Genomic DNA, 12,143 nt, shown 5'->3' with positions numbered 1-12,143 from the left:
ATACAAATTATTTTATACAATGTTTGGATTTGAGAATCTATTTTCCTTACAACAGAATATCATATTATGGTATGGATCCCACTATAGATTTATTTATAATGTTAAATAAATCTCAATTAAGAAATATTGATATATTAATCCTTATCTTATTTCTAATAAAGATTTGGGATATTGGTCGTGTCCAACTTTTTCAGAAACACTCTGCATTCCATCTAAGGTTGAACTAAACTAATAAGTTTATGATGATTCGACAGTGGCTATGAGAATTTGAAGTTTAAGAGCTTGCTGACACTGGTTAGATAAGTGGATATTTAAAAAAAAAAGAAGTACACTTTAAAATTATAAACACCTTGAATAACTGTGTAATTATAAAACAAGAAAGAATATTCCTAAAGAATGACTGCAGGATGGTAATGAGAATCATAAATATACTTACCTGAAAATTCCCCTTTCTTCTTGAAAATTGAGAAGTTACTAAGTTGTAAGAGGGTAAAAAACTGTTTTGCCAAGCTTTGACAGTGTTATTACATTTATTACTTTAGTTTCATGAAATTCCATTTTTTAGATTAACAAATAGAAAATATTAATAGATGTGTGTTAATGATTAATTTTACAGTAACTAAATTTTGATTGAAATATTGTTTATGACTGTATTTAAAATAGAGAGAAAAACTTGATTCAGAAAGTGGCTTTGCTCAACCGCATTGGGTTGCTACATACATAACATATTTAAACCTAGTTAGACAATTGTGTTTACCTCTGTGATGAATTCATTTCTGAAAGCAGCGCATAATGAAATTTAATTTTTACAAGGTTTTCTTGGAGAACTGATTAACCTGATTTCTTAGAGGCAGTTTTAGTGATGACTGAGGGTCAAAAGAAATTTGACTGGAGGAAATTAATTTCTTTTTCAATGTATATTATGTACTGAGATAAGAAGAACACAATAAAAGCAGAATATATCATAAAACACACATCTCTTAGACGAATACTTCAGTATTACAATAATAGACATTTTTTTTAGAACCACTCAAATGAAGTTTGAAGGATACTTTTGTTATTTCTTCCTGAAATCACAGAAGTTCATAAACTTAATACACTTTGAAAAATAATGAAAGCTAAATTTATGAATACTTATTCAGGTTCATACCGTAGTATTTTTCAATTAATAAAATTTGTTTGATTTTCACAAAGGGCATGGTGAAATTAAATTAGACATTGCTTAAAAAGATATTATTATCAATATATTAACCTTAAATTATACAAAAATGTAATTTTAACTACATTCAGTTCTTGGATATGAGTGTTATTTTTTAAACATAATTAGTATGTAATGATATGGTAATATTCATTATAAAATACTTAGCTATAAAAATTATAAAAGTGTCTGATATTTACTATTAACAGTATTTACTATTAATTGTATTTAAACATTATAACTTTTTTTAAGTTATAATTTTTAATACACAATTCAATACAAAAAAAAAATTATAAAATAATTAACTTCAAGACAAATATATCATGTTGAATTCTTTAGAATCCAAAGACCACAGTATATTCACAGCCAATTATTAACATACAGGCATCTTCAATGATCTAAAGCTGAAAAACACCTGTAAACCGATATGAAATATATTTACATAATAGATTATTTACAATTTGGTTCATAATATTATAAGCAGAAACAATATAGTTTAAGCAGGTAATGCGAAATGCATTTAGATTGATCACCATAAGTATTTAACCTACTGACATCATTGATTACTGTAAATTCATCTGAGGAAATACGATGCCGCACAGTAGCTTCAAATATTCCATTTCCAGGCTCAGTAATAATAGTCACTATGTAATCAGTAGATTTAGTAAGGATAGAATCTTTATCTTCCACAGTTGACATCAATTGTTCGATCCTGGCAGACAATACTTCATGCACATTAAGCTCACTACATTCATGATGATCTTTAAGCAAACTGTTCATGTAATTAACCAAAGCTTCGGCCGCCTTCTTAACTAATGGCTCGGAAGCAGAAACAGATTTTGAAGTGTAACAAGTACACCAATTTTCAGTGATCCCAGCATCTTCACAGGTTCTATTTTCAGGAACAGGAAGGAAAAGACTTATTCCTCTTCTGGCATAATGATTCAAATTGTTCGTTCTTTCTATAATTACCTCATCTTGAAGGTTACTCAGATCTATTAAGTCAAGGAGGGTTTCGTGTAGATCAAAATGTGTCGTTAGCCGACGCCTGTTGGCCTTTAAATTTTGTGTAGCAAGTTGATATGTATTCCCGAACCACTTGGGAAAACTGATAAAAAGAAATGGGAGCCTTTCCTCCATATAGCCTTGGTAAGTAGACCTGATTCCACCCCATCGAATACCATGGTCACTCATAAAAATAAAAACTGTAGAATTGAAGATTTCATTATTGTAAAGATTTTCCATAAATTCTACAAATGGAAGATCTGCTAACCTTGGGAGATTAAGAAAATCATGTGTCATACTGCTTGTCCAAAACATAGACCACGTCAGAGCTTTTTTTGATCTGATAATATATTTATTTGCATTTTCAAGAAGGACATTGAGAACCATTCTGTTCCCTATGCATAGGTGGGCATTGAGTCTCTTATCACCACCCAATTCTTTTTCTGCCATAAGTGAGAAAATCTGGCCATAAAAATCTGTAGGCTGTTTTCTAAAACCATATTTTTGATAATTGAAGAGTCCCATCCAAGAAGCATCTTCATAATAAGCAGTAGAGAAGTTTGATTCTTTGTATTTTTTCCAAATGAATGGGCAATCATCAAAAATATTCTCTTGTTGCCAACATGTTTTTTTAATTTCCTCTATTGTTCGACCTACCAATACTGGAATCATATTTGGAAACGTATTGTCACCAACTTTGTTGTAGCCTAACATTTCAACTGATATAATCTTCTCTTTGAGAAATGCTACAGTTCGTGGCATCTGTCTGTGTAAATTAAGCCTAGAAACTGAATCAAAACCAATGAGTGAGATACTGACTGAATTTTTTTCTTTTTGCTTTGCTCGTCTACTCCGGGGAAAAGCAAAATAATCAGTATATATCGGTTCATTCTTAACTTCACAAGAAACTTTTATAAATTCCTCCTTTACTATTACGGTCCGATTCTTTATTTCCACATTTTCTGATGAAAACCTGAAACAAGTGAAACAAAAATAATTCCTTAAACCTACCATACATATACGTATATATGTGTACAATTATTATTACTTGATAAATACCGAATCATGGCTATTTCAAGACAACAACTTTAGAGACCAGACTAAAATAATATTATTATTTTAGGCTTATAATTAATATTTTAGTAAATTGACATAATGATGTCATAATTTTAAAATTATGATGGATTTAGAATACACTAACCTAAATTTCTAAATGTTTAGGTAACATTACTGTTACTAGTATTGATGGTAAGAAGTGGAAACTGGCTTACTAAAGATTACCATACACTCATAACTAGGGTGATATTAAATGAATCTGATGGGATTTGAACCCATATTACTCTGAACTGGGCATTCTGGGGTCCCTACTCCAATATGAGAAGTAATATTATCTATCTTATCATTTTTTTTTTTTATACAAGATGTACTTAGGCATTCTTTAAAACAAAAATTAAAAGTAATAAATAAACTTTGTTTAAAATGTAAATAAATTAAATTAGTCAATGATCATTTTGATATCTTAAAAAATATTAAAAATCAATTTCATCAAATTTAACAAATGTCAAAACGAATAACTGTGAAAATATAATAGAGCATCACACCACCCTATTAATAATCTTGGAAAAGAAATGTTAATTATTCAGAGGAATATGTAATCATTAAACAATACCCCATTATAATTTTTATAGTTCACAAAACTCTCATTTGAACATTATTTGATTTTCCAATTGAAAATTACATGGACTCAAGTGGTAAACCAAACCTCACGCATTATGAAAGTGTATATTAAAACTAATTTTTTTTAATTGTCCGACAATTAGTAATTGTTCTATGATGAATGCAGTTACTATCGTGAATGTTCAGTAATTTACTATTGAACGTTTAAAAAACAAAGCAATCCATAGGTAAAATGAAATTGTCACTGTAAAACTGGAAAAAATCTGATACTTTGTTTTCATATGTTTTCATAAGATGAATAGTAGTATTTCTAAAAAACTAGTTAAAAAATTCAAGTAATCCATTAGTCAATGGCACCTAATAACTCTCAAAAGTTTCATCAGAAGAAAGAGGAAGATTATGAAAGTCAAATGTCTTCTAGCTAGAAAAAAGAATAATAATGAATAAAATAAAATAGAAAAATTGTAAATTATAATTAGACAAGTTCCAGCCATTTCTTGAACAAACAAAAAACTTAGTTGGCAAAAAGTGTCTGACAAACTTCTACATACCTTAGGGTTATAGAAAATTTGAGGAACAATTATCTTGGTAATTTTCAAAAAATATTTTAAGAAATCAGCTGACATAGTTGATAAAAGAAAAAATCTTGGAAATAAATTATAAGGAACATTATGAAACTCTTCTGTTTACATACTCTGCATTAGCAAAGCAGATAACTGGGAGGAATACAAAGGAGAGAATGTCAGTCTAAATTATAACAATAATAATTGATTGTATATTGATGGAAATGGTCCCAGGAACTCAATTATTTCAAAGGGAAAGGAGGTGTCCCAATAGTGAACTTATTTATTCTTATGCATTTTTTTAAAACAAATTTCTAAAATTATAATTTATTTTTATTAGTATTTGCAACATTTTCCCATTATAAACATAAGAGACCATTTGAAATATTGTGGGAGACCAATGGGACCATTACAAGTAGTAGGTATGCTCAGTAAAATTCATCTTTTCAAAAGATGTTTTAAAAATAAATGACCTAAATTTAGCTATTTTTTGCTACTTTATCCATGTTAAATTGAGTTAAAATTTAACAAAAACCTTTGTCAAATTGATAACAGTTTATATCATTTCATTTAATACTTTAAGCCCCAATAAATCACTCTGTAGAAACTTTTTGCAAAAAATCACAGTGCTATATATATGAAGTAGGGAAGTAGGGTTTCTTACATTTTTAGATTCTCAATAATATTCCATCGGTTTTGCTTGCTTACATTTCAAATCAAGCCATTGGATCAATGCTCCAACAACAACAGAACAATAAATGGAAACTAATTGAATTTTACTTTAAAAATCTTAATAAGTCCAAAAAATCTTATGATGCATATATTAAAGAGCTATTAGGAATCTACCTATCAATAAAGTAGTTATGTCATTTTCTTGAAAGAAGGAATTTTTACAGATCGCAAGCCAATCGATTATGCATTTTTACAGAAGAACAAGAAAGCTTCATCTCGACAACAGCAGCAGTTGCAGTTTATTTCCAGTTTCTACCAACATTCGCCATCTGAAAGGAAATTATAATATGATTGCTAATACTCTTTCAAGATTAGATGAAATAGCTCTTATTGGTTACAAAGAGATTGCTAAACAGCTGAGTGAAAAAAAAAGGAATTAATATATTTTATTGATAAATCTTGTTCTCCATTCAAGTTTAAATCATACAACATAACATCAAAAAGACCTCTAAGTTTTGTGCTAAGTACCTACTTAAAATGTTCAATGACTTATTCTTCAGTCATTGAGACAAAATCTAGCATTTTTACAACTTTGCTAATTCAATATTAAAGCAACTTCAAATCAAATATTACCAAATTAATTTGTTCAAGAATGAAAGAAAACATTCATAGAAAGAACAAAATGTGTATGGAATATCATTGAACGAAGTGATGAAGCATATAAAACCTGAAGTAGAGCAGTTTACTGAACCTAATAACCAGTTCACTACCTACTGTACACAAAGAAATAATTTATTCCCAATAACCGTAGTAACACTTACTTTAAATAGTGTAGTAATTGTACCTATTGATCATATTGTTATGTGTTGCAATAATACCACAGAAAAGATGCACTCAAAACAGTTAATGCATTACTCAAATTGGATATGAGATTTGGTACCTCAATATGACATTATTATTGAAGGTAAAAAATTTACTTCAGATCTACTTATGAAATTTTTTTTTTTTTATATAGAACTTAATCATAAACTCCTAAGCATAAATATTGGGAATCTATAGGATATTAAAGATAGTTATATCAAGGGCATTTGGATTCTGAGAAATTTACTGAAGTTCTTCTAACTATTTTAATTCTTGGGTTGATGACTGGTTTACATTCAGACATAAATTTTTTAATAGACCAAGTGTAACTAGAGATGATGATTGTGCATGAACTAGACATGAACTTTTGTTCATTTTTGGACTACAAGAATATGTAAAGCCAATAAAACCAAGGAACACCTAAGAACAAGTTTAAAAAAAATATATTCAGGAACAATTTTTAAAAACGTTTAGAAAATATAATGTTATGAATAAAATGGCTAGCTCCAGAAACCTTTAGAACAGTGCTTCACAGGCCATAACCACTCACCCGGACTACTAAGTCGGAAATTGAACCATGTTCGGCCCAACCTCACACCCAACTTGGGGTAAAGAGAAGACCCCCTCAAAGAATATGTGACAATTATGTCACTTGAAATGTACATTTTGGGTTATTTTTATTATATATTAAACATTGGGAAAGATAATTAATAAAATAGCTCTAGTAACAAATCGTCACAAAAATATTTATATTTTGCTGGTCACTCCTGTGGTCCATCCCAAGGCTCTCATGGATCACCTATGGTCAGTGGGCCATCAGATGGGAACTAATTTAATGATGATCCCTTCTTGGTGCTATGAAAAACTGACTTTTTTAAAATAAATTACTGAACATTATAATTGACTTTTTAAAAATAACACATACCAGGCTATAAGCTAGGAGCTAGATATTTTATAGATACCCAATGAAGACAATTTACTAACAGTCAATTAGAAAAAAAAGGTTTTTTTTCTTCCCCTTTCCTCGCTATTTCTGGAAAACGGGGTTCAGCAGCAGTGGGGTAGTGTGCTAGGATTACACATGCCACTGCTAACAATAATTATCAATTTTATTTTACTACTAGACATTTTTTTAAATTTATTTATTTATTTATTGGAGTTCAACCACCTCCTTCCGCCCATAGATGAACTCCCTGAAGAAGCGATAATTCTCCTCCTCCATCAGACGACGGAAGTCCAACTCAGTGAGGGCCAATATTCCAGTTTTCCCAACCTGGCATGATGTCCTTCCATGAAGGTGCAATCCAACACTACTCTGCAGTTTCAGGGACTACACATGTAGGGCACCGGGGGTCAATATTCTTTCCAAAGCTTTGCAGCTTTCCCCGGAAACCTATCATGCCCTGTTAGGATCTCTGAGACCCAATAATCTGGGAGGACCCTGACCACAATCACTCTTGAATGGACGGCAGGGAAGAACTTCCTCAGAGTGGCACCCTTATGGCTCGCTAGCCACCATCCATTCCATTCTTTAATGGAATCCTCCCCCAGCATCTTCTTCCATATGTTCGGGGGCCAATCCTCTCTGGGAGTCCCTCCAGTAGTTCTACCAACCCCTGCCTCTTTACTTTGCTTGACAAAATCCTCCTTCAGGATGAGGTCCAGGGGCATCGCTCCGGCCAGCACCTGCACCGCCTCATGCAACACCATCCTGTAGGTCTTCATGATCCTCATCAGAGCCAATCTTTGTATGGTGGCCAGTCTCCTCTTTTGATCATGCGTGAGGTTCCGGCTTCATACAGGGGATGCGTACCTCACAATACCCAGGACATTCACCTTTGTAAATGGTCATTGTAGCAGGATACTTGATTCCTCAGAACGCAACTCCTATCCTACTCAATCCATCTAGTGATAGAGTCACCCTATCCCTTAAATAGACCAGGTGAGGAGAGGCATCGTTTTCTTATCCTTACCCCGAGGTAGGTCATTTCTTCACTCAGCCTAATCCTCTGTCCTTGGATTTCTTTCAATTTTTTCCTCCACCTCATAGTAGTTACCCCTAATCCTGACGCTCCGATTATCAAGGCAACTTCCTACCAGGAAGTATAAGTTACTGAGGGTGTTGAGCTCTTGCAATCGCTAAAGTACATGGGCCACAAACAGGAGGAGGATATGTTAAACAGTATCAATAAGACATATTTTGTCGCACTCCCTTCTATGTCCCCACGCACTCTCATCAATGCATCTGTAGTTCTCTTGCCATGGGAAGAGCCGAATTGCCGTGGGTGGCTTGCCGCCCTTAGGATTGGTCTAAGGCTGTTCACAATTATGTGTTCTAGAGCTTTGATGGCTACTAGGAGAAGGCATATAGGACAGTAGGCCTTTGGTGTTTCCTTATCCATGCCACCATCCTTTTAGAGCAGTCTCAAGTCTGCAAGCATCCACTTTCTGGGGAAGTACTCCTTATCTAAACACTCGTTGAATATCTCCAACATGTCCTCCTCTATATAAGGGACACTATTCATGAGGATTGTAGCATCTATGCCTTTTAGTCCTGTTGAACAGCTCTTCCACCATCTTTCCCGTCAATAGCTTGCCTGATGGATAGTTCTGTTTACTTCAGATCCTCAGAGACGCTGCCCTTTCATCTTCATTTCAGTCTTCCACGAGGCCTTGCTCCATTGGGATCCTCATAATACAATCTTCTGGTCATTCTCTCCTCACTCATTCCGATAACACACAGCCATCTAATTCTTTACATCCTAACGAGTAGGGAAACACCAAGATTATTATTACAGATTGTGTAGAGCTCACTGTTTTTTCTGAATCAAGAAGAACCATTCTCTATTGCAGATCCATAAATTCTTTCTTTCAAACCTATCAATATCGTAACCTATCATCCTACTTTATGGAACCTCCAGATTTCGGAGTTGCTCTTACACCTCTCTTTTTAAAAATTGGGACGGTAGACTCAATCCATTCTTGTAGCAATGTTTCTGAGGTCCAGATTTGCTATCTAACCTATGCACTTTATTGTTTTTTAGTTTATTCAAAATTAATTGAATATCAAGAAAGAGGTGAAACCAGCTCAATTTCATTTTCCTCTCCTTGTATCTACATTGTCTTATCCTCAAATTTTAAGTATAAATTATAAGTCAAACAGAAGTTTCTTGAAGTTACTTGTATATCCTGGTTTATTACCAGTAACTTACCTTCAGTTAGTTATTGTTGAAACCTTTTTTGAACATTAAAATCCATTGATTTGATTTTTCTTATTTTCATTGCCTTCAGGGAATGCTCCTTGATATTATTCTAAAGCAGGCACACACTTAATATAATAATTTAAAAAAAATATCATTCTAGGAAGTAAAATATAGTACTAAGGAGTAATTAAATTAAATAGAATGTTTAATTAATGTGTTAGTTCTAATAGAAAATATTTATTTAGTTGTGAACAGGCTTAATTTTTTTTATCATAAGCTAGTTTTAATATAAAACATAGTTTTAAACTCTAACTTGTCATGCTTAAAAATACTTGAACCATTCCCACTTTTTCACTATTATTACATTTATTATGATAATAACACCCAGCATAGAACATAATATCCAATCTCATATGCAAATATTATTTTGAACATCTTATATAAATATACATGATGTGTTTAATCAAGATCTAAAGGAAACTTTTAGTACTACTATTACTAGTAGTTTTATGTAAGTGAACTGACTTAATTGGGAAAACATTCCCACAAAATAACAATGAAAAGTACTAAAATACTCAAGTAGAGACTTGTTACATCAACCGTTACTTCACTCCATTTTGTGAGAGATGAAAATACTAATATTCTCTTTTTTATAAAAAATTTAGGACATGAAGAAAGACTAATAATGCCTTGTTGTGTCTTGAACTACCAATTGAGAATCCTCCTTTTCAAAGTTAAATGGTACTAACAGTGTATGTTGAAACAAAAGAAAATACTTGTCTCTCCATTGCTATCCTCATCATTAGTTACCAATATCCAAAGGCAGAGGATTAGGTACAAGGTTCAGTAGAAACCCCAAGAGATTATTTGCTCTGTTTCACTGATGGATCAAGAAAGGATTCAACAGATTTAATGTGGGCTGGAGTCTATTCGGGCACAGAACTAAATTTCCCACTAGGCAAATACTCAACTGTTTTTCAGGCAGAAGTGTGAGCCATTTTGTCAGCAGCATGCCCTAAAGTTATCAGCTATGAAAGGACATGTATCGCCATCTTTTCAGATAGTCTGTCTGCCCTTCAAGCCCTTGAGTCGCCTAATGTCACCTCTACATAGGTGAGAGAGTGCAAATGAGCTTTAGAGACAGTCATTGACGAGCTCACAGAAACTTAAGTTGTGTGGGTCCCCGGACATAAGGGAATTACTGGTAGAATAGAAAGCTAACCAGCTCGCTAGAAACGAAGCCGAGCACCCTCCTATAGGGCCAGAACCATTCCTAGGCATCAGCCTAAAAGGTCTCAGTGCAAAGAAGTCCTTGACTAGACATGAAAGATAGCAGGCAAGAAGTGAAAGGAATGTATAGGGCTAAGACAGGCCAAGATACTAATAACTGAACCCTCTACTTCGAGAACTAAGTGGCTGCTAGGTCTAAACAGAAATGAACTCCGATTCCTGATAGGAATTCTTACAGGTCATTGCAGACTTAAAAGATATCTTAAGAGTGTGGAGTAGTTCGTGATGAAACCTGCCACTTAGGAGGATAGGCCCCAGAAACTACCCTACATTACATAGCTAATTGTGACGGGTACATGTCACTGAGATATAGGCTTACAGAATTCTATCATTCTGATAGAATGAGGCTTCCTTTATAGATTGGTTGTCCCTTTTAAATTTCATTAGAAAGCCAAAAAGATTCGATATAGAGGAATAAAAGTTATAAAAAGAGTCATTCCATTGGTCTGTCTTGGGATTGGCAAAAAGGACCAATAGGCCCACTTGCCGGGCTTGTTCCCTCCATCATTACCAGAACCATTACCAGCTATCCTCTTTTCTCTCTTGCTCCCTAAGAATTTCCATTGAGGCTAGGATGTGACTGCCTACCTTTTTTCATCTTTACACTCAAGAGAAGCTTCAAAACAAATTGAAGAGAAGCATGTACGAAAAGAGATTCTGAAATACTGAAAAACTAAGTAATATACAAAATTTAAGTCTAAATGGTGTTGATTTTGTTGAGTTCTAGGGAGTGACTACCAATAAAATATTCACACATTTTTCATTCTCTTTCACCTTCTGGAACCAAGTGAAAAAGTTAATGAAGAAAACAATGGAGACTATATGTTTTCAGCTTCCTTCTAGTGTGTCCTGATCACCTTTCAGCCCAAAATTTTTCTTTGTGAGAGTATATTGGTAGTCATTTTATAAACGGAGTAGAGAGTGACAAAATCACTGTGGTGCAGGTGAAAAGTCTTATAGTGATTGTTATGTTTTGTCTAAAATTCAAATTATGTTTTATATAAATACATGATATAATGCTTAAAAGATTACAGCCATTATTTTTAGGTTTACTACATAAAGAAACTGGTGCCATTGACTTGTAAAGTCTTAGCTTTGCGACAGGGTTAGGGAATGATGAAACAAGTATTATATTGTAATATGCTCTTTTTGAGTAAATAGTATATTTTGATGTATAAAGGGTTTTTAATGTTTTATTTTATGTATCATTTTAATATTGTTCATTTGTTTTGTTTATCCAAAAAGCAAGCTAACCAATTTTCATTGTCCATAACAAATTCGTGATTCAAAACAAAACCAAGATGGCGGTACATATTTTTCAGTCAACAATTCCGTTGAATCAAGGCCACTTTGAGCAGATTCAAATATCATAAAAACTATTTTAACTCGTCCCCTCATAATTGAAAATATAGAAAATTAAAGAAAAAATAGAAATCAAGAAATAGTGCTAATGAATAATATTCAGAAAGTAAATCATTAGGAAAAATCCCTAACTGTTGTGCGACAATCGATGTTTACATGTAACCTCGAAGCAGGTTTTGGTTTTGGAGGGAGCATTCGTGTTTGAGGCGCCGAAGAGGTGAAAGGATGTCTCCAGGATGAGGAGGTCCTCATGAATTTCTGTCCAGCAAGAAGAGGAAGCCATTTTGGACGCTAGGACAATAACATTAAGAA

At 33.0% G+C, this 12,143-nt stretch overlaps 1 protein-coding gene across 3 annotated transcripts in view; it reads right to left on the bottom strand.

The window, feature by feature from the left end:
* Positions 1 to 1,616: 1,616 nt before the first annotated feature.
* The window catches only part of LOC112210385 (uncharacterized), a 57,696-nt gene continuing 47,169 nt past the window's right edge, over positions 1,617 to 12,143 (bottom strand). For all 3 annotated transcript variants that reach the window (XM_067051375.1, XM_067051374.1, XM_067051373.1), the window contains exon 5: positions 1,617 to 3,176. In XM_067051375.1, coding sequence (XP_066907476.1) covers positions 1,673 to 3,176 — 1,504 coding nt within the window. In that variant the 3' untranslated portion in view covers positions 1,617 to 1,672. The remainder of the gene's footprint in view (positions 3,177 to 12,143) is intronic.

The sequence above is a fragment of the Halyomorpha halys genome, unplaced genomic scaffold (assembly GCF_000696795.3).
Source record: "Halyomorpha halys isolate HHAL.00 unplaced genomic scaffold, Hhal_1.1 Scaffold434.1, whole genome shotgun sequence".
NCBI classification, from domain to species: Eukaryota; Metazoa; Arthropoda; class Insecta; order Hemiptera; family Pentatomidae; genus Halyomorpha; species Halyomorpha halys.
Note: the sequence above shows the minus strand (reverse complement) of the source record. Positions and strands in the feature narration are given on the sequence as shown.